The sequence below is a fragment of the Puma concolor genome, chromosome C1, assembly GCF_028749965.1.
Source record: "Puma concolor isolate L17-30 chromosome C1, mPumCon1.1.hap2, whole genome shotgun sequence".
NCBI lineage: Eukaryota > Metazoa > Chordata > Mammalia > Carnivora > Felidae > Puma > Puma concolor.
Window position 1 is genome coordinate 34,307,982 of NC_141674.1, and position 20,082 is coordinate 34,328,063.

General features: G+C 45.5%; 1 protein-coding gene across 2 annotated transcripts in view; it reads left to right on the forward strand.

Annotated features, from left to right (window-relative positions):
• Positions 1-5,912: 5,912 nt before the first annotated feature.
• Positions 5,913-20,082, forward strand: part of KDM4A (lysine demethylase 4A) — a 46,027-nt gene continuing 31,857 nt past the window's right edge. The window contains exons 1-10 of one of the 2 annotated variants that reach the window (XM_086716729.1): positions 5,913-6,047; positions 8,637-8,813; positions 9,442-9,617; positions 12,436-12,550; positions 14,037-14,230; positions 16,527-16,576; positions 17,313-17,416; positions 17,810-17,947; positions 18,642-18,892; positions 19,601-19,800. In XM_086716729.1, the coding sequence (XP_086572855.1) occupies positions 8,676-8,813; positions 9,442-9,617; positions 12,436-12,550; positions 14,037-14,230; positions 16,527-16,576; positions 17,313-17,416; positions 17,810-17,947; positions 18,642-18,892; positions 19,601-19,800 (1,366 nt within the window). In that variant the 5' untranslated portion in view covers positions 5,913-6,047; positions 8,637-8,675. Of the gene's footprint in view, positions 6,048-6,221; positions 6,339-8,636; positions 8,814-9,441; positions 9,618-12,435; positions 12,551-14,036; positions 14,231-16,526; positions 16,577-17,312; positions 17,417-17,809; positions 17,948-18,641; positions 18,893-19,600; positions 19,801-20,082 lie in introns of those variants that run through there. The other variant, XM_025931139.2, reaches the window with a different exon arrangement.

Below are 20,082 nucleotides of genomic sequence, written 5' to 3' on the forward strand. Positions count from 1 at the left end.
TCCATCCCAAACTGGCTGGCGTAAGAGGCTATCACGTGTGACACACCTAGCAAGGGGTTATCAGGTGACAAAACTATTTGGGTGTCTCCTGGGCTGGAGAACCATTTGTTCTGCAAAACAAAACACATTTCTTCCCTGCTTTTGTCCCTCCCCCTCCTCCTTTCCACAGAATAACTTCCCATGGCATCCTAGCTAACAATACTACCATGGGAGGGCTCCCAGCTGGCTCAGTCAGTAGAGCATAGAACTCTTGTTTTCTCGGGGTTGTAAGCTCGAGCCCCACGTCGGGTGTACAGATGCCTTAAAAAAAAATACTACAATGGGATACTATTCAACATTAAAAAAGGAAAGAAATACTGATGCATGCTATAACAGGGATGAATCTCAAATAAAAATTATGCTAAGTGAAAAAAGCCAGGGGTGTGTGGCTGGCTCAGTCGGTGGAGCATGAGACTCTTGATCTTGGGGTTGTGAGTTCAAGTCCCACCATTGGGTACACAGATTACTTAAAAATAAAATCTTAAGGGGTGCCTGGGTGGCTCAGTCGGTTAAGTGTCTGACTTTAGCTCAGGTCATGATCTCACCGTTCATGAGTTTGAGCCCTGTGTCGGGTTCTGTGCGGATGGCTCAGAGACCACTTTGGATCCTCTGTCTCCCTCTCTGCCCCTCCTCTGCTCTTGCTCTCTTTCTCTCAAAAGTAAATAAACATTAAAAATAACATTAAAAGTAAATAAACATTAAAAAATTGTTTTTATTATTTATTTATTTTTAAAAGTATATTTATTTTGAGAGACAGAGAGAGAGAGCATGAGAGGAAAGGGGCAGAGAGAGACGGAGAGAACCCCAAACAGGTTCCATACTGTCAGCGCAGAGCCCTATGCAGAGCTCCAACTCATGAACTGTGAGATCATGACCTGAGCTGATATTAAGAGTTGGACCCAAGAGCCCCAATAAAGTTGTTTTTTTTTTAAAAAGAACAATGTCAATGATAATGTAAATAATTTACGTGTATATAAAGCATTTAGCAGAGCATCTGGAACATAATAAGCACCCAATAAACGTTAATTTTTTTTTTTTTTAAGGTAAAGTCTAGTGGCACCTGGGTGGTTCAGTCAGTTGGGTTGAGCATCCAACTTCCGCTCAGGTCATGATCTCACGGTCCGTGGGTTCGAGCCCCGCGTCAGGCTCTGTGCTGACAGCTCAGAGCCTGGAGCCCGCTTCGGATTCTGTGTCTCCCTCTCTCTCTGCCCCTTCCCCTCTCGCACTCTGTCTCCCTCTCTCTCAAAAATAAATAAACATTAAAAAAAAAACTAAAGGGGCGCCTGGGTGGCGCAGTCGGTTAAGCGTCCGACTTCAGCCAGGTCACGATCTCGCAGTCCGTGAGTTCGAGCCCCGCGTTGGGCTCTGGGCCGATGGCTCGGAGCCTGGAGCCTGTTTCCGATTCTGTGTCTCCCTCTCTCTCTGCCCCTCCCCCGTTCATGCTCTGTCTCTCTCTGTCCCAAAAATAAATAAACATTGAAAAAAAAATTAAAAAAAAAAATTAAAGTCTGCACCCAGTGTAGGGCTCAAACTCACATCCCCAAGATCCAGAGTTGCATTCTCTATCAACCAAGCCTGCCAGGCACCTTAATATTAACTTTTTAAGCTGATAATGTTACCGTTATCATTCCCGATGGAGTGCTTACTATGTGTTGGGCACTGTGCTCAGTGCTGGATAAAGTGAAGCTCCAAGGAAGAATCCTTGAGCTAGAAGGTCACAAACTTTATGCCATGAAGACGGACTTTAATGTTCAGATCCTACTGCCACTGCTAGCAAGTGACTCTTACATCTGTTCACCCCTGTTTTTTTGCCTTCGTAGTAAGCACAACTTCTGTGATTTTATTTATTTATGAGAACACCTGTTTCATGTCTGTCTCCCTCACTGGATTGTAAACACCACGAGGGCAGGGAAAGTTCCGTTCCACTCATTACCAGCAGGTAGGCACCTTCTAGGAGACTTTTGGCTTACTATTTATTTTTAAAAAACGTTAACTTATTTTTGAGAGAGGGAGAGAGAGAGAGTGAGGAGGAGGGGCAGAGAGACAGGGAGACAGGATCCAAAGCAGGCTCTGCATTGACAGCCAAGAGCCTGATGAGGGGCTCAAACTTAGGAATGGTGAGATCATGACCTGAGCAGAAGTTAGATGTTTAACTGACAGAGCCACCCAGGTGCCCTTCATTTTTAATTAAAAAAAATTTTTTTAAGGTTTATTTAATTTTGAAGAGACAGAGACGGCACGTGAATGGGGGAGAGGCAGAGAGAGAGGGAGACACAGAATCTGAAGCGGGCTCCAGGCTCTGAGCTGTCAGCCCAGAGCCTGACGTGGGGCTCAAACTCACAGACTGTGAGATCATGACCTGAGCTGAAGTCAGACGCCCAACTGACTGAGCCACCCAAGTGCCCCAAATTTTTTAAAAAGTAATCTCTACACCCAACATGGGGCTCAAATTCATGACCCTGAGATCAAGAGAACTCCATCAACTGACCCAGCCAGGGGCCCCATTCTGGGAGACTTTTTGCTGGGTCTGATAGGAGCAGTAGTTGCTGCTGATACTGTCCCTTTCCTCCTTATTCCCATGAATGCGGATGGGATGTCTGGAGTTTCAGCAGTCACTTTACAACCGTGAGGTGCATTCCTCTGAGGCCCAAAGCCAGGTTGTGAAGTGTGGAGAAAGATGGAAGGAGCCCATCTCTTTGGTGACTTTGTTGGGCAATGAGCCAAAGCCAATAAATACCCCACTTCAGACTTATTATTACACATGAGGAAAAAAACATATTTATTTTTATTAAAAAACATTTTCTTAGTGTTTATTTTCTTTTGAGAGAGAGAGACAGAGCATGAGCTGGGGAAGGGCAGAGAGGGACGGAGACACAGGATCCAAAGCAGGCTCCAGGCTCCGAGCTGTCAGCACCGAGCCCGAGGCGGGGCTCCAACTCACAGGCTGTGAGATCATGACCTGAGCTGAAGTTGGATGCTTAACTGACTGAGCCACCCAGGCACCCCAAACCATATTTATTTAAGACCTTGTTGCTAAGGTTTTCTATTTCTGGTAATGGAACACTTTCCTAAATGATAATATCAATAAGACTGAAGGGATACTCTTGAGAGATTTTTGTCTAGTGGAGGAAGATGGACATGTAAACAAATCGAGGCATTTGTAGAACACTTGTTTGTGGCACCCTGTACAGGGTGAGGTAATGGACCCCATCAAGGAATCCCTAGTTAGATACTGGTTTCTGGCTTACGTGGTTAGGTGGATGACTGCCCCACTAACTGAGGTAAAAAAAAAACCCTAGGAGGTGGAGCTCATTTGTGGGGCAAATAGATTAGTTCTTTATTGGGCATGTGGATTTTAGGTACCTGTAGGGATCCAGGGGGAGGGGTCCAGAGACAGGAGGGTGTTTGGATCTGAACACAGGGAAGATTGCCCTGGAGTACAGAATAGGTGTCATCGGTGTGCTCGTGAGTGAAGCCTGAGAGTTTCAGTGTTTTGAATTCTTGTTTCAGGCTTTATGCTGAGAGCTTTGTCTTATTACCATCTCCATCATCATCCATTCCACAGCTAACATTTACAGAGCACTTAATACATGCCAGTTTCACTAGTAAGTGCTTTATCTGCATTATCTCATTCAGTTGTCACTGCAAGAAAAGGAAGTACCAAGAAAGGGAAGTACCGTTCCAATTTTAGTTATAATTGAAGATTAGAGAAATTAAGTAACCTTGCCCCAGGTCATACTGCTAGTGGGTCGTGAAACCAGAAACACCTAAGGAGTTTGTAGAATGAGAGAAGAGGGCAAAGACAGAGAGCCATGAGGACATCAACATATTTTTAGTTCTTTAAAATTTTTTTAAATTAAAAAATAATTTTCTAATTAAAAAAATTAAGGTATCAAAAACATTTAAGGTATCATGTGTATTGGATGTTATGGACAACTTATAAGTGTACAACTCAGTGACATTTTAAAATGTGAACATGCCAGCCATTGTAATAGCCTGCTATCCAGATGGAAAAATAGAACATTACCAAAAAAAAAAAAAAAAAAGAAAAAAAGAAAAAAACCCAAATAACGACAAACTTTACTAACACTCCAGAAGCATTCTTTTTTTTTTCCCCTCCAGAATCATTCTTTACCCTATCATTGCCTCATCATTGCCTGCCCCCCACCCAAAGGTAACCTCACCTTTGACTTCTTTCTTCACGATTAGTTTTGCTGTAAATATCAACATTTAAACTGTGGGAAAGGAAAGATGGGCTTAAAAAGGTGACAGATAAACTGGCCAGAGAAATGGGAGAATGTCAAGAGAGCTCGCCCGTCTTTCACTTTCACTAGCGCACACCAAGCGGAATCTAGCGATACAAAGTAGCAGTGATCTTGGAAAAATCCTCTTCGGTAGCAGTGGGAATTCTAGCAAGATAAAATTCATGGAGTAGTTGGTAGTGACAGAAGTAGTAGCAACTGTATCTATTCCCGGGTCAGTGGAGTGGGTAAGGCACGCTGTAGCATCTCGTTTGGTGGCGGCAGCAGCAACGGAGCAGCTAGGAGAGCGGTAGGTGAATTCTTTGGCATGATTTGGGGTGGCTTTCCTTATGATGTGTCCATCAAGTTGAATTCTTAAGGCTCTCAACAATTTTGTGAGCTACCCAATATAATCGATTATCCAATAGGTCGAGAGAACAACTTTGCAATTGTGAAAAGCTATTGGTTGCCTACCCAATGAACAACGAATTCATTCCCCTGTCTTTTTTGAAACAGACCCCACCCCCCACCCCCCACTTTTTTTTTTTTTTTTCCAGGACACATGTGCCCAGCCCCAGGGGAATAAATCACGATTGATCTACCTCCGTGCCACGTAGGTAATATCATCCTTTTTGCCAACATATATTACCTCTCATTTTCACAACAATCCCGCAAGGCAGGTACTATTGTTTCCATTTTACCGATGGGAAAACCCAGGCTCAGAGGAGTGGCAGATTTTGAACACAGATCTGACTCCATAGCTCCTTACAGTGCACTACTCCCTAACTCATCAATGGGCAAATTTGCACATTTTTTATGATTCTGGTTGTGAGTATTCTACTTTTCTATTGTACCTATCAGAGCGCCCTGTATGTAGGCTTCCTTGCTTATCATCCGTGATAATCTGGAAGTCCTTAGGGCGACTAAGTACCCCTTAGGAACAGCTCCTAATGACTTCTAGGCACCCCCTCGACTCACCAGAAGTGTGTCTAATGATTCCCAGGACCTTCTCCCCCGCCCCAAGAGCTGCTCTTAATGACCCCCAAATCCCTGCTCATTGAGAAACTGCTTTTTAATGACTCTAAGGACATCCCACCTCGGAGCTCTCTTCCTTTCAGGAACTGCCCCCTTCAGGAAATGTCTCGGTTTGCGGGAGGGCGAGGGGTTCCCCATGATACGGGACTTACAGTTTTAAAAACCAAGGCAGTCTCGTAAAATGGGACAAGTTGGTCACCCTATCAGAAATTGCTTGATCTCGGAAGATTAGGCTCCCAGCGCACTTCTACCTTAGGCAAGGGTCTCACCCTAAAAAGACTCTGCCCCACCCTTTCGTTAGTAACATCCTACAATAATCTCACTGCCTCTACCTTTGCCGACCATCCTATTTCCAGGCATTCGCCTCTTTCAATTCTGATTAGCTCTGGGCGGCCAGAAGCGCGCCTATGATTGGCCAGCCCCGTAATCCAGCCGAGATGCTCAGTGGCCGCAGTCCCGAGTGGTACAGCGTTTCCTCCTGGCAACAGCCCGACCCAGCGCTCATAGGCTGAGCAGATTGATATGCCCTGACTTGGGCGACTGCAGCGCGTGCTCATTGGCTGTTTGAGGAGTGATAGCGTCCCTCAGATTGGTTGACGCTGTACGGCTGCGCAGAGGCCGACTTTCTAGAGGAGGCGGAGCTTCGCCCTTCGCCGGCTGAAAAAGCAGTAGATACGGCTAGTGGCGACAGCAGGAGCCCAGCATTAGCCCTGCCGGGGCGGTGGGCTTTAGGTAGGAACCACAGGGTTTTGGAATCCTTTAGGTTTCTTGCTGCTGTAGCCGTGACCGTGAGCTCCAGTGGGGGAGGGGCGGGGTTGCCGTCAGCGGTGAGTGAAAGGCATGGTTCTTGGCCAATGGGAACAGGAGCTTCTAATATGGGTCCTAAGATTGGTCCTTTCTAATCTCTTATGGCCAATGCACGTCGGGAAGGGAGGCGGGTGTCTTAGGCCTTATTTTCTTCTTCCTGCGGCCGGGCCTCACTCGCCTAGGCGGCGGGGCCGGGAGGGGCTGGCCCTCTATGCGGTGAGGATCGGGGACCTTGGGAGCGGGGGCTACCTTGGGAGTGGTACCCGCGGGGGTGGCTACGAGGGGAGGGGGCGGGAGTTAGAGGTGGTTGTTAGCAACAGCGACCTTTATTGAGTTATTAGGTACAGGGCCTAGTGCTTAGGGTTTCGCTTGCATCATCTGAGTTAATCACAGCAACCCTGCTGAGCAGGGAGGTTGGGATCCCCATTTTACAGGTGGGGAAACTGAGACTTGGGCAACTCATACAGTCAAGGTCACACAGCTACTGAATAGCAGAGACCGGATCTGTATTCAGAGTTGTTTTGATCCCGGAGCCGGTGCTCTGAAACTACTCGGCTTTGTTGCTGGATGGGGGAAATGAAGGAGTCAAGGAACAAGAGCTTTCCCCAGGGAGTAGATTGGGGGAAGGGAATCCTAGGGTTGAAAAAGGGAGTGAGCAACTGAAGTGGGGGCGAGGAAATCAGTTATTCAATAGGTACCGAGTGCCTACTCTGTGCCGTGCATTGTTCTAGGTTGTAGGCATAACAAAGATGACCAAGTCCAGAGGCAGGTGAAGCCCCATTAGTGGCTTCCAAGGCCCAGGTGACGGGGCCTAACAGTGTTCACAGGATTGTGTGTTGTTGTCAAATTTGTTGAAGTAAGATATTTGGCATTTTTAAAAAAGAGGGTCCTCAAAATTGATTAAACTTGAGAGGTTCCTCCACACTTGCTTAGTCTAGGTGGAAGTTATGATGCAGGCAGCATCGAGTAGCGGAAGAAGTGCTGGGAGTGCATTGCAGGACTGTGGGGAAATTTCCTGGTATGTAAAAAGATAAACGTAAACCTGCCACGTAAAGTTTTGGTGAGGTGTGTGAAAAGCTCCTGGCCAAGAGCAGACTTTGTTTTTGGAGAAATGGAAGCTTGAGAGATGCGGGTAGTGGCTTTTCTCTCCTATCTTAGATAGTTCTGTGCCCATGCTGTCTTCCTAGTCTGTTACTAGGTTGCTGGTAGGTTGGAGACAGTTTCCCCTTCTGAGATCTCCAGCTCTCTAGGGAACTTGAAGCTGAACTGCCATGGCTTTGGGGCCCAGATTGGGGGAGTTGAGGGAAATGTTTTTGCTTCTGAAGTGGCTCCTTTTGTCTAGTATGCTTGGTTCTTATTCAGCTGGAATAGTCTATTGTGTTATCAGGCAATGGGGATGCACCCACTTAGTTGAAGGTCTCATCTAGAAACACAGTATTTGACCTTTACCAGTCAGTTTGAGGCTTGCCCTGTATTGCCAGGTTATTGCCCATTTAAATTTTGTCCTTTGAATTCTGGGTATGGTACAGTTGAACTAGTCTCTAGTTTGATCTCATGTAATACTGCTGAAATTACATTTTGGTTTAGATATGAGAAGTTTCACTTTAGGGTTTTAAAAACTAGTATCAGTGTACTTTTTACCTCTTAAACTTTGTAATCTTGTAGCCAAGTAACTGTCTTTAGGAATCTAGAATACTGCTTTAAGCTTTAAGCTGTGACCTAGAAGGAAGCCCAAAGGTTGTTTTTTACATCTGGTTGTAATACATTGTTTAATATACCCCAAAGCAGTTATCAAAGGTGAATAAGGGAGCAACTTGAAAAGATAAGAGTAAAATATGGGCAGGGCAGCGATAGTATTGTTAGATAGGATTAACGCTCTAGTAACAGTTTAGCTGAAACAGTGTCTCCATTTAAATGAGATTTGAATACACACAATTTTGATACATTGGATTCTTTTTTCTTTTTTAAGTTTTTATTTATTTATTTTGAGAGAGAAAGCACACAGGTGGGACAGAGAGAGAGGAAATCCCAAGCAGGCATTGCACTGAGTGCGGAGCTCAATGCAGGGCTCAAACTCCTGAACCGTGAGATCGTGACCTGAGCTGAGTGTTGGACGCTCAACCCACTGAGCCACCCAGGTGCCCTAATGCATCCGATTCTTTTAGATTCTTTTAAATATAAACTTTTCTATCTGTGTTTTTGTTCATTTAAATAACCTATGTAGAGGCAGATTCCAGGTGTGAGGTCTTAATGCTTCTTCAGAATTTCTACATCTTTTACTGTTTCAGCCCTGACATTCCCAGCATTTTTTTTTCTTTTTCAAGTTCTATTTACATTCCAGTTATTTAACATACAGTGTAATATTTGTTTCAGGTGGAGAATTCACATACAACATCCAGTGCTCATCCCAACAAGTGCCTTCCTTAATTCCCATCACCCATCCTCCTTGACATTCCCAGCATTTAACTCTAATTACATTTTATATGATTTTATGTTCTTAATGTATTTCTTCAGGTTCCTGTCTGACCAGAGTGACTTCAAAAAGGAGGGAAAATGGCTTCAGAATCTGAAACTCTGAATCCCAGTGCTCGGATAATGACTTTTTACCCGACCATGGAGGAGTTCCGGAACTTCAGTCGATACATGGCCTACATTGAATCCCAAGGAGCTCATCGGGCTGGGCTGGCCAAGGTGAGGGTGGGTGGGATTGGTCCACAGAGCTTTTGTGACCAACCGGGCAGCAGCAGAAATCTTTCCTAAAGGCAGGGTGTGGAGTATATACTTCCTATTTGCAAGTTAATTCCTTTTGTTAACATCTGAAGCACCTTTTAAGTTGGAGGAGAGCTTGGAGTCTTTAAAGGGCCGTGTAGAGCTAGTGTCCCTGGGCCAGCTGCTGTGGTGCTTCCATTCTCTTGGTGGAGATGGGTGCTTTAGTGTTTGCACTCGAGGGCTTATGCCATCCACCTTCTCTTGTTCTCATTTCAGTCTCATCCAGTACTCTAATAGCAGGTTGGGTTCTCTTGCGCACTTTGTTAGATTAAGAAAATCAACTCTTCAGCCTCCTCTCTTGGTGCCCAGAGGAGATGCTGAGCTGAGAATGAGTATTACTCATCTTTGGTCACTGCAACTAGGCAGCTAGTTGGTGGCTGAACTGGATCAGGGTTAGCACAGCAGTGTGACTCGCTGTGTTGGGGTGAGTGTGGTTAAATCAGAGTCACTTTGTAGTAAAATTGGCTGGTTGGATAGCAGCCTACCCACGTCCTGGACTATGAGCAGCTTGTTGGATTTCTGATCTCTGTGTTTCCTGTGTTCCCTACAGGTTGTTCCTCCAAAGGAGTGGAAGCCCCGGGCGTCCTATGATGATATTGATGATCTGGTCATTCCTGCCCCCATCCAACAGTTGGTGACTGGGCAGTCTGGCCTCTTTACTCAGTACAACATACAGAAGAAAGCCATGACTGTTCGAGAGTTCCGCAAGATAGCCAATAGTGATAAGTGAGTGAAAACATGTTCCTTCCCACCTGCCATAGCATCTAGGAGCTAACGTCTCATCTTCATAGCTGTCTCCTAAGACTGCTGCCGTGACGCTGAAGAACACTTTTCTCAGCTCTAGCTTGTCTCCCTTTCTGCTCTTTTTATGGAAGCATTCCTACTCTCAGTACTGTGTCGCAGTCTAAACGCGTCTGTGTCCTTACCTAAAGTAATCCCATTGTTCTTCCATCAGAAGCAGAATCATTTTCTGACCCTGGTAAGTTGCAGAGTTGCAAAGGAGAGTGTTGGAGTTGGTTCCAAAGGAGTTTTTGCCGGATGTCTTAACACCTGCTTATCGAAAAGTGGCCTCAGTAGTTTATTCTCTTCCTTCTGGGTCCTTCTGTGTTTTATCATGCTCAAATTCCTCACTACCCATCCAGCAGCTATCTCTTTTCCATTTTGACATGACAGAATGTGAATAAACTGTCAAGCCGTTTGCTATTTTCTGTCTCCATTCTTCATCATCCATACGTGCTGATTGATCTGTTAGAAACATCTTTGTTTAGGCCTGCTGTTTTCATTTGTTTTCTGTTTATAATATTTAGCTTCATTTGACCTCACATTTGGAATGAATTTTGTGGTTCCCTCGTTGAGCTCTGACTGTTCCTTCTTAATTCTCTCTCTTGGACTTTCTCCTTTCCAATGTTATTCCTCAATTTTGAGTGTCCACAAGGGATTCCTTCCTTCTCTCTTGCTTTTTTTCCTGAGCCCTTTTGATCTGTGCATGTCATGACTTCAGCCAGTCAGACATTATATTTTGTCTTTTCTGTGCATGAGCCCAGAGCTAGATCTGTAGCTGGCCAGTCTTCACGCTCCTGGGGGCGTCCCTTCCTGTGCTTTATTCATTGCTCTGTCTCACATCAGATCTTGTTCTATTTCTATGCTTTGCCTTCTTTTCCTTTGACTTCGCACAATTCAAAATGTGGTTTTCCAGTTTTATTGACAGCTTAACTCTTTAGAAAAAATTTTTTAAATATTTATTTATTAATTTTTTGGGGGGGAGAGAGGACGTGAGCAGGGGAGGGGCAGAGAGAGGGACACACAATCCGAGCTGTCAGCACAGAGCCTGACGCTGGGCTCGAACCCACAAACTGAGATCATGACCTGAGCTGAAGTCGGACGTTCAACTGACTGAGCCACCCAGGTGCCCTGGCCGCTTAACTCTTAAAAACCTCTGTATTGCTGACTCACCTGCTGTCTAATGAGTGAATTTATGTAAGAGCATGTTGAAGAAGAGCGACATGCTCTGCACAGGAAAGGCTGTGCCGTCCTTTCTGTCTGGTTTCTAGCTGTGCGCTGGGGCCAGGGCCCCCTGCTTTCAAGCTCACATGGGGTTCCACCAGAGGCCTCAGCCTCCTGTATCCAGTCTCTCTTCTCAAAAATGGTAGGTCTTTCAGGATACCTCTTTTCTTTTTAAATTAGCCAGGCCAGGGGCGCCTGGGTGGCGCAGTCGGTTAAGCGTCCGACTTCAGCCAGGTCACGATCTCGCGGTCCGTGAGTTCGAGCCCCGCGTCGGGCTCTGGGCTGATGGCTCAGAGCCTGGAGCCTGTTTCTGATTCTGTGTCTCCCTCTCTCTCTGCCCCTCCCCCGTTCATGCTCTGTCTCTCTCTGTCCCCAAAAAATAAGTAAACGTTAAAAAAAAAAAAAATTTTTAATAAATTAGCCAGGCCTGTCTTTTCCCTTTACCTGAGATGCAACAAATTCTTACCCTTGATTTCTTATCTGCTTGGTCAGCCAGCTTTAAGAAAACCCAGCAGGTAAAAATCTAAGTTTATAAAGCAGAGCAGTTGGAGGTGGAAGAGTTACTTATATTTCAAAGGGAATTCAGGGGTCCTAAACTTGATCATTCAATAGGTTGAAGTTAAAATGGTTAAAATGTAAGGCCGCATTTAAAGTAAGATTTTTTTTTCCCCACCCAGCCCATTGTCTCCACAGTTTGTCTTGGGTCTTTGCTTCTACTCTTTATCCATTCATAATATTTTCTTGCCATTTGATTTATAATGTGCATTTTCAAATATCTATTCAATTTACACATTATTCTTTTTAAAATTGCTATGTAATCTTAAGGGGTTTGAATTTTTAAAAAGATTTTGGAGTAAATTCTCAGTATGTGATAATTGAGCTAAAGACTATAGATATTTTTAATGTCTTTATATAGAGATATAGACATCTATATATAGACAGCTGTGTACGTGTATGTGCATATATAAAAATATCTTTTTAAAAATATCTTTCTTAAACATTTGATTTGCAAAAATCTACATTTTTAAGAATTTTATTTTTTTATTAAAATACTTTGTTTTTAGGTGTGATTATTTGAGTTAGTCATTGCATAGGGTGGTGGGAATGTAACAGTGACAGTACAGATGAGCTGTCTTGGAGCCATTTCCTTTACAGAGTGCAATACTATTCTAGAACCTCAGCCCTTCACATGCTGGCAGGTTTTGGTTGTCTGTGGATACATAGGGAATTTGCAGTTCTTGGTTTCTCCCTGAGTGGCTGGGCCACTCCTGATTCTGGCCAGGATGTTGTTTTTAGTGGTCTCTTGAAAAAGTTGAGAGTATGTGGAAGGGATGTGGAGGAGGTTACTTGTGTAATGGAGCCTTGAAGGCCAAGGTTTTGTCTTGTTCGTTTGAAATGTCGTTTTCCCTAGAACGGGATTGTGTCTTGTCCTTTCATAATGTCCTTTCATAATGCCTGATGAATTTAGTCCTTGTAAAAAAAAATATATATATATATATTTTTTTTTTACTTGTTTTTGTTTTTGTTTTACTTTTGAAAGGTACTGTACCCCACGCTACAGTGAGTTTGAAGAGCTTGAACGGAAGTACTGGAAAAATCTCACATTCAATCCTCCAATCTATGGTGCAGATGTGAATGGCACTCTCTATGAAAAGGTGAGACTTCCAGGAAGCCCTCTGCAGCATTTTTGCAATTTAACACAATTTTTACCTGCCTAGCACTTAGTAGGCACCCAGAAGCTGCTTGCTGAGTTGAGTAGTTAAACAAAAGAGTGACCCACCACCAGCTGATGTGCTATGCACACTTAATGGTGGGTATTTTTGCATGTGACTGAATTTTATTTCTCCCACTCTCCATGTGAATTGGGTGATATAGTGTTCTTTGCAAGGGCTGTTAGAATAGTCTGTGGGTGGTAGCCGATGAGTTCTTGAAAGGGTGGGCTCACAGTAAATGAAATGTTGGGGGAGAGGCAGTGTGGTTTCTGCAGAAAAAAGATCACTGACTAATTTAGTGAAAGAGGTATGTATTTAAGAAGAGAAACATTCCGATTTTCAGAACCCTCAAACAAGATTCTTTAGCAGAACCTATTTTAACAACTTGTGTCGGATTGCGGTATAGTGCTTTTCAGAATAAAGAACAGCCTTGGGGCTCCTGGGTGGCTCAGTCGGTTGAGCCTCAGACTTCGGCTTGGGTCATGACCTCGTGGTTCATGGGTTCAGGCCCCTCATTGGGTTCTGTGCTGACAGCTCAGAGCCTGGACCCTGCTCTGGATTCTGTGTCTCCCTCTCTTTGCCCTTCCCTGCTCATGTTCTGTCTTTCTCTCTCTCCCAAAAGTAAATAAACATTAAAAAAATTTTTTTTAAATAAAAAAAGAATAAAAAACAGCCTTAGATGGCATAAGGAAGGAACATTTGGGATTGTTTATGATAATTAAAAAAATCTGTGGAGAATTTTAGGGATCATCACTCACATTAATTGTAATGTTTTTGTAAATTATTGGAAAGGAGTTTGAAAAGATTCTCAAGTTGTCGATGACAATTTATTGAGTGGTGGAAAGTGAAACTTACAGATGTTAAATGGCAGAAAGATACTGTAAGGATCTGGGATGGGGAGGTACAGAAGCAGGACATAATAATCGAGAACGTACGTATAAGAGGTGGGCTTCTAGCTGACCATTAAAGTTTTGGAAATGGATTTGGGTGACATTGTAGACTTTTTACTGATGACGCTGCCTAGTGGAAGCTGGGGCTAAACAGTCACAGATTGGGATGGTAAATTCCCATGTTTTGTATTTTTAGTGATTTAGGAGTTCTTTCCTATTTTGACCTCAGTTTCTTTAGTTTCAGATCAAACTCTTCCTCCTGGGGTTAAAAACAGGTGGCTGTCCCCTCCTTATTCATCTTTCACATGCCAGTTTTCTTTACCAAGTGGTATTGGCCTTTTGGAGGTCTGATGGCGTCAGCTCTAGCGGTGGCTGTGAAGTGTGAGTGAGGGGGGCTGTGGTCTTCATGTCCAGGCTGTTTTGACATTGTTCCACATCATCATTAGCGGTGACAGGTCACCTGTGACCCCTGCTCTTGTAGGTTCAGAGCCTCAGCTTGTGGGTACTGCAGTTGCCCTCAGCTGTGATTTACTTTGCAGCATGTCGATGAGTGGAATATCGGGCGGCTGAAAACCATCCTGGACTTGGTGGAGAAGGAGAGCGGGATCACCATTGAGGGTGTGAACACCCCGTACCTGTACTTTGGCATGTGGAAGACCTCCTTTGCCTGGCACACTGAAGACATGGACCTGTACAGCATCAACTACCTGCACTTTGGAGAGCCAAAGTCCTGGTAAAGTCGGGTTGCAGTTGGCACCGGGGCTTCTCGCGACGCGGTAGGGCCCCTCGGCTCTAGTGTGCCGAGGCGGCACCTTGGGGTCTTGTTAAAATGCACATTCTGGTTCCGTAGGCCTGGGGTGGGACTGGCACTTGACATTTTCCCCAGGTTTTTAAGCTGTGAGATGCTGTTAGAGCTCTGGTGCTTAGACCTCTCTTCGAATAGTGAGGCTTCAGAGGGCAGGTCATTTAATACTACTGGATGGAAAGATAAGTTGTCTGAGTTACTGAGAGCTACAGAGGCTCTCCCAGGCTCGCCCACTGCTTTCTGATTTCTTTCTCCGAACAGGCCTGAGGCATTTCTTAGAGGCAGACTTCCAAGACTGGAGTCACTCCTTCAGATGATAGAAAGCTTTCTTTTCCTCATGGAAAAAATATTTGGTGAGCAGCAGTGTGTGCTTAACCCAAGAGGGGATGCAGGGCTACTCCATATATGCTTCCTGCTCTCCAGGATGTTCTCAGTCTAGTTGGGGAGGCAAAGATCTGTTCTCTCCTGTCTCCCTGTGTTGATCCATCTCTCAACCCCAGCATTTCAGTGAAGGTTCTGCATTCGACTGTAGTGACAGAGACATAAGTTAAGCGCTGTCACACAGGAGACTGGTCAGGAGAGAGAAGGGGTGAGAGAAGCACCGATGGGTACTCTAGATCCTCGTAGGAAGGGTACACGAAGTTGGGGTGGGAATTGGAGAAGCTTCCCTGGAAGAGGTGACCACCAAGCTGAGGCCTAACATGAGGAGGCCTAGCTGGGTGAGACAGTGGCGGGTTTCAGACAGGGAAGACTGAGGAAAGTGTGTCCGGGGGGTTGGAATGACACGTGCAGAGATCCTAAGCTGAGAGGGAGCACGATGTCTTCGGGAACTAGAGGAAGTCCTTTGTGGTTTGGGTGCTGTGTACAAGGATGGATGAGCGAGGAGGCTGACAGGGACACTGTGGGCCAGGTCACGGGGAGTCGGGGAAACCGTATGCACCTTCATTTCCTTTTCCAGCATTTTCAACCACTTCTTTTCCCAGAGGTTTTTCTTTTTTTTCGAATGCTTTCCAGTTTCTAGTTTTGGGGGGGGGGGGGTGTGTGACCTTCTGAGCCTGTGTGGACCCCCTGACTGCTGTCCCATAACCTTTCTTAGATGGCTAGACTTCTAGAATCTGTAAAAATAGCTTTTGTGCTTTCCTTCTATTTATTCCCAAGTTCCCTGAGATTGGATTTTCACTCTCCTGTAGAGAGAAGATTTTCTAGTTATTACATACACTCTTTTTAGATCATCTAAAGTGGGACCTCCAGAGACTTCTGGGCAAGGTTGCCTGATGGGTCCCAAGGTCCTTTGGGTGACCAACATTTTCCTCCACTCCCCATCTGTTTTGTTTGGTAGTGAAACTATTTGGGATGGGAAGTTTCTGTTGTTGTTGAATGATCTTTATAATCAATTATAATGGTTAAAATAGACTTAACTGTGAGAATATAATAAAGTTTAACAGTTTTGTAAAACTTATTTTTTTATTATTTTTTAAAATTTCATTTTATTTTATTTTATTTTTTTTTTTATTTTGAGAGAGAGAGAGCAAGGGAGAGGGGCAGAGGGAGAGAGAATCTTAAACAGGCTCTGCACTGAGTTTGGCTCAGTCCCACAACTGTGAGATCATAACCTGAGCCGAAATCAAGAGTCAGACGCTCAACCGACTGAGCCACCAGGCACCTCAGTTTTGCAAAAATTTTACGTAGTTACAGGTGTTTTGTTTTGTTTTTTAAATAGTTTCTGTGGTGTCTTGCTACCCTGTGGGGTGGAAGGATAATTAATTATTGGGTAATCAGTGTAGCTGTCACAGAGATGATGTGAAAATGGGGTCAGCCGCAGATACAGGGCCGGGTCTCTAGTATCAAATCCATTTTTCCCATTCACCATTCCTCCTCCATCCTGTCCCAGTTAGGCTTTCAGCCTCCACCAGGAGCACTTTAATGCTATCCTTTAAAAAAAATTTTTTTTATTGCTTCAACATTATAAAGGACAACAAGGCTGGTTGCATACTCTAAATTCTGGCTCATGGTAAACATTCAGTGAAAGTCTCGGTAAATGAATGAATATTAGAGAAATAAATTCACTTGTACCTTGTGGGCTCCTCTCCCCAAAGTCCAATATATCATTTCTCCAGACTCCTTTCCAGTTTTTGTGGTTGGGAGCTGTTTTGAGAGTGGGGATGAGCCCCTTAGGTCCTGAAGGGTGCTCTCCTCAGCATCCAGTGCTTCTATGTGATTGCAGGTACTCTGTCCCCCCGGAGCACGGAAAGCGGTTGGAGCGCCTTGCCAAAGGTACTGTCTCTCTTCCCTGTGCCTGCTCAGACCCTGAGACCCTGTGAACTGCACTAATTGCTCTAAATTGTCCGTGCTCTGCGGTCAGATTTGTTATGTGTCCTTTCACAGGCCTGCATGTAGGTGATAAGCTACGCTGCCAGAGTGGTTACCCTAGCAGAGCAAATAAAAATCTGGAAACTTCCTCCATTTGTCCTGGGAAGGGACTAAGTAATTCTTCGACAGTCTCTGTCTCAGTTTTATCAAGCATGGGTTTATTTGACCACGGAGAGTATACCCGTCATCCTGGGTCTGGTTCTTCTGCCAGAAACCTAAAGGTTAAAATTGAATTTTTGTGCTTTGGTTCTTTTAAGTGGACTTTAATAGATTTGTACCTCTAGAGGGCCAATTTCAAGAGAGTTTGGGTATTCTGTGCTGTAGATGTGTTACTAACAAAAGATTGAGGGATAGAGTAGGAGCAAGGTCCTAAATAGTTGCAAAGCTCTCTTTAAGCACAAGGCGGGTTGGGTGATCTCAGTCTCCCTAACAGAATTTGATTACCCAGGTAAGCCATTGGAGAGTCCGGAGGCTCACTGTAGAATCAGGATTGGCCCGAAGCTAGAAGGATCTGTGGAGATCCTGTGCTGATTTATCCTCCTGACACAGCCAGATGAGATGCACAGGTGTGCAGTGGCTGCAGGGCTGCAGAGCTGGTGTGGAGCGGTGTGTTCACCTCTGCCCATTTTCAATGAAACAGGCTTTTTCCCTGGAAGCGCTCAAAGCTGCGAAGCTTTTCTCCGCCACAAGATGACTTTGATTTCCCCTTTAATGCTGAAGAAATATGGAATTCCCTTTGACAAGGTGAGCTGACTTTACATATGGTCTTAGGCTTACAAGGAAGGCAGCCACCCTTTTCGGTCTGTTTCACAGAGGGGCTTTATTCTGGTTCATCTCTCTGTACCAGGCGTGGGCCAGAGGTAACCCATTTAGCAGTACTTGGATCCAAGGATATTAAAGGTGGAGGTTCTGTAGCTTCCCGGTGCCAGAGGAGAGTCACATCCCCTAGAACATTGTTAACTTCGGGGAATGGTCAGTTACAGTGTTGGGGTCTGATATGATCAGGCTTCGTGTCTTACAAAGACCCTGGTGGTCTTATGACCTATGCTGGGTTATGAAGCTGCAGCCGAGCTCTGAGTTCCAGTCCGTTAGACTTCAGCCATTTGATGCAGCTGGTTCAAGTCTGCTCTTGTTCAGGTGACTCAAGAAGCTGGAGAATTCATGATCACTTTTCCTTATGGTTACCATGCCGGCTTTAACCATGGCTTCAACTGTGCGGAGTCCACCAATTTTGCTACCCGGCGGTGGATTGAGTATGGCAAACAAGCTGTGCTGGTAAGTCTGTTTGATTGCTTTCTGTAACGCCATGACCGAAAATGTCTGGTGAGCAAATTCTTGTTAGATACACTGGCTGGTGATTAGAACATTCTTTGAACTGCTGGAATTCAGAAACAGACTGACAGGGCTGTGCCAAAGAGCTAGTATGTTGCGTTCATACAGAAATTAGAAGAATTTGTTCAGGTTTGGGATGTGTAGGGTGAGGTTTCCATGCTTAAAGTCCATTTGAGCATGAAGACCACACCCACGCACATGGCTGTTTCTTGCTTTGGCCACTCTGGGATTTCTCCGTTGAGAAATTCTTAGGGTTAGGGAAGCAAGCAGGGCTGGACATTTGGCAGGGAGCAGACTCGCTTATGTGGTCCTGGCTTGGATATGTCTCAGAGGGACGGTGGATGTGGAGCATCCTGGGTCGAAGTGCAGAGCCTCACCTCCAGCATTTCTTTATGCATCCTAGTTCGTGCCCAGGTGGGCTCACCCCAGCGCTGCACATTGCTCTCTGCTTTTTCCCCTGCTTCCCTCCATGCTCGAAGGCTCTGCAAGGACAGTATGGCCTCAGCCTGTGAACGCAAACAGTTTGGCTTTCAATTGTCTTGTGTCTTTTGCACTTGGAGGGAGGAGATGGGATGTGGGAGTCGCATGGAAGCCGTTAAAGAGTGTTGACTGGAGCTCTCCTGGTTCCCTGGGATAGTGCTCCTGTAGAAAGGACATGGTGAAGATCTCCATGGATGTGTTTGTGAGGAAGTTCCAGCCAGAAAGGTACAAACTTTGGAAAGCGGGGAAGGACACCACAGTTATCGACCATACTCTGCCCACGCCAGAAGCAGCGGAGTTTCTTAAGGAGAATGAACTGCCTCCAAGAGCCAGAAACGAGGAGGAGTGTCCAGAGGAGGATGGCATGGAAGGGATTGAGGATGGAGAGGAGGGTGACTTAAAGAGAAGGTAACCCAACAGTCCTCTGGGCCCAGCTCCCCCCAGTTTAAGGGAGGGGTGTCTGGCAACTTCCATAACCTGCCAGGAGGCTGTTTCTAAGTGGGGTGTTTGAGCCACAGCGGAGGGAACTTTCTTCTTGGTAAAGGCTCCAGAATCCCCAGAGCAAGGGCATTCAGGCTATTTCTTACAGCTGTCACCCAAGAATGATCACCTCTGTATGCGGGCCTGTAATTGGCTGGAGCAGAGGACGCATAAGAGAGCATGGCTCCCTCTGAGCCAGAAAAGCCACATTTTCTCCTTACCATATGAGACATTTTTTAAAAAGGAGAGTATGGTGGTGGGAATGAAACTCTCAAGGGCAGGGGGTGGTGTGAGTGAAGTTGGCCAGCGCCTTTGGTGTCTGAGCCAGAGGATCTGGGCCACATGGAGGAGGAAGGAACATTTGTGGGGTACCTGCTGTGTGCCAGGTGCTCTGCATACCTTCAGCTTCACATCACATCACATCTTTGAGGAGGATGGTGATACTCCTATTTTCCATTGGGTGGAACAGGCTCAGAGAGGTGAAGTCCCTTGTCTCTTCTACGGATAAGAGGGGGGACTGAAGTGTGACGCATGGTAGACAGACCCTGGCCATTCACTCATTTGGGGCTATGTGTGAATATGTATGTAGGTAAATGAACTTGTGGCCCCTTAAAAAGTTGGCTCTCCTTCTTGCAGCCTAGCCAAGCATCGTATAGGGACAAAGAGGCACCGAGTTTGTCTTGAAATACCCCAGGAGGTGAGTCAGAGCGAGCTCTTCCCCAAGGAGGAGCTGAGTACGGGACAGTACGATATGACGGAGTGCCAGGCTGCCCTCGCTCCCGTGAGGCCCACCCACAGCTCTGTGCGGCAAGTCGAAGACGGCCTTCCCTTCCCAGGTTAGTTGGTTATATTTTCCCCAGAGATGTAACTGCGTTCTGTTCTGAGTTGGATGCCATGTTAAGTGCACGGTCACAGATATGGAAAAGTGGGGAGGTGGGTCTGTGAGGACAGAGTGTCAGTGGAGTGTGAGAATTGGTGTGAGAAGGCCTTTGGATAGGGACATGAGGGATGAGGGGTGGAAGGTAGGGGACTTTCAATTGTCTCTCCCTCTACCTGGAGACGCTGAAGGTTGGTGAAGTGACAGTGAACTGGCTCTTACGAGAGAGGTGGCAGCTTTC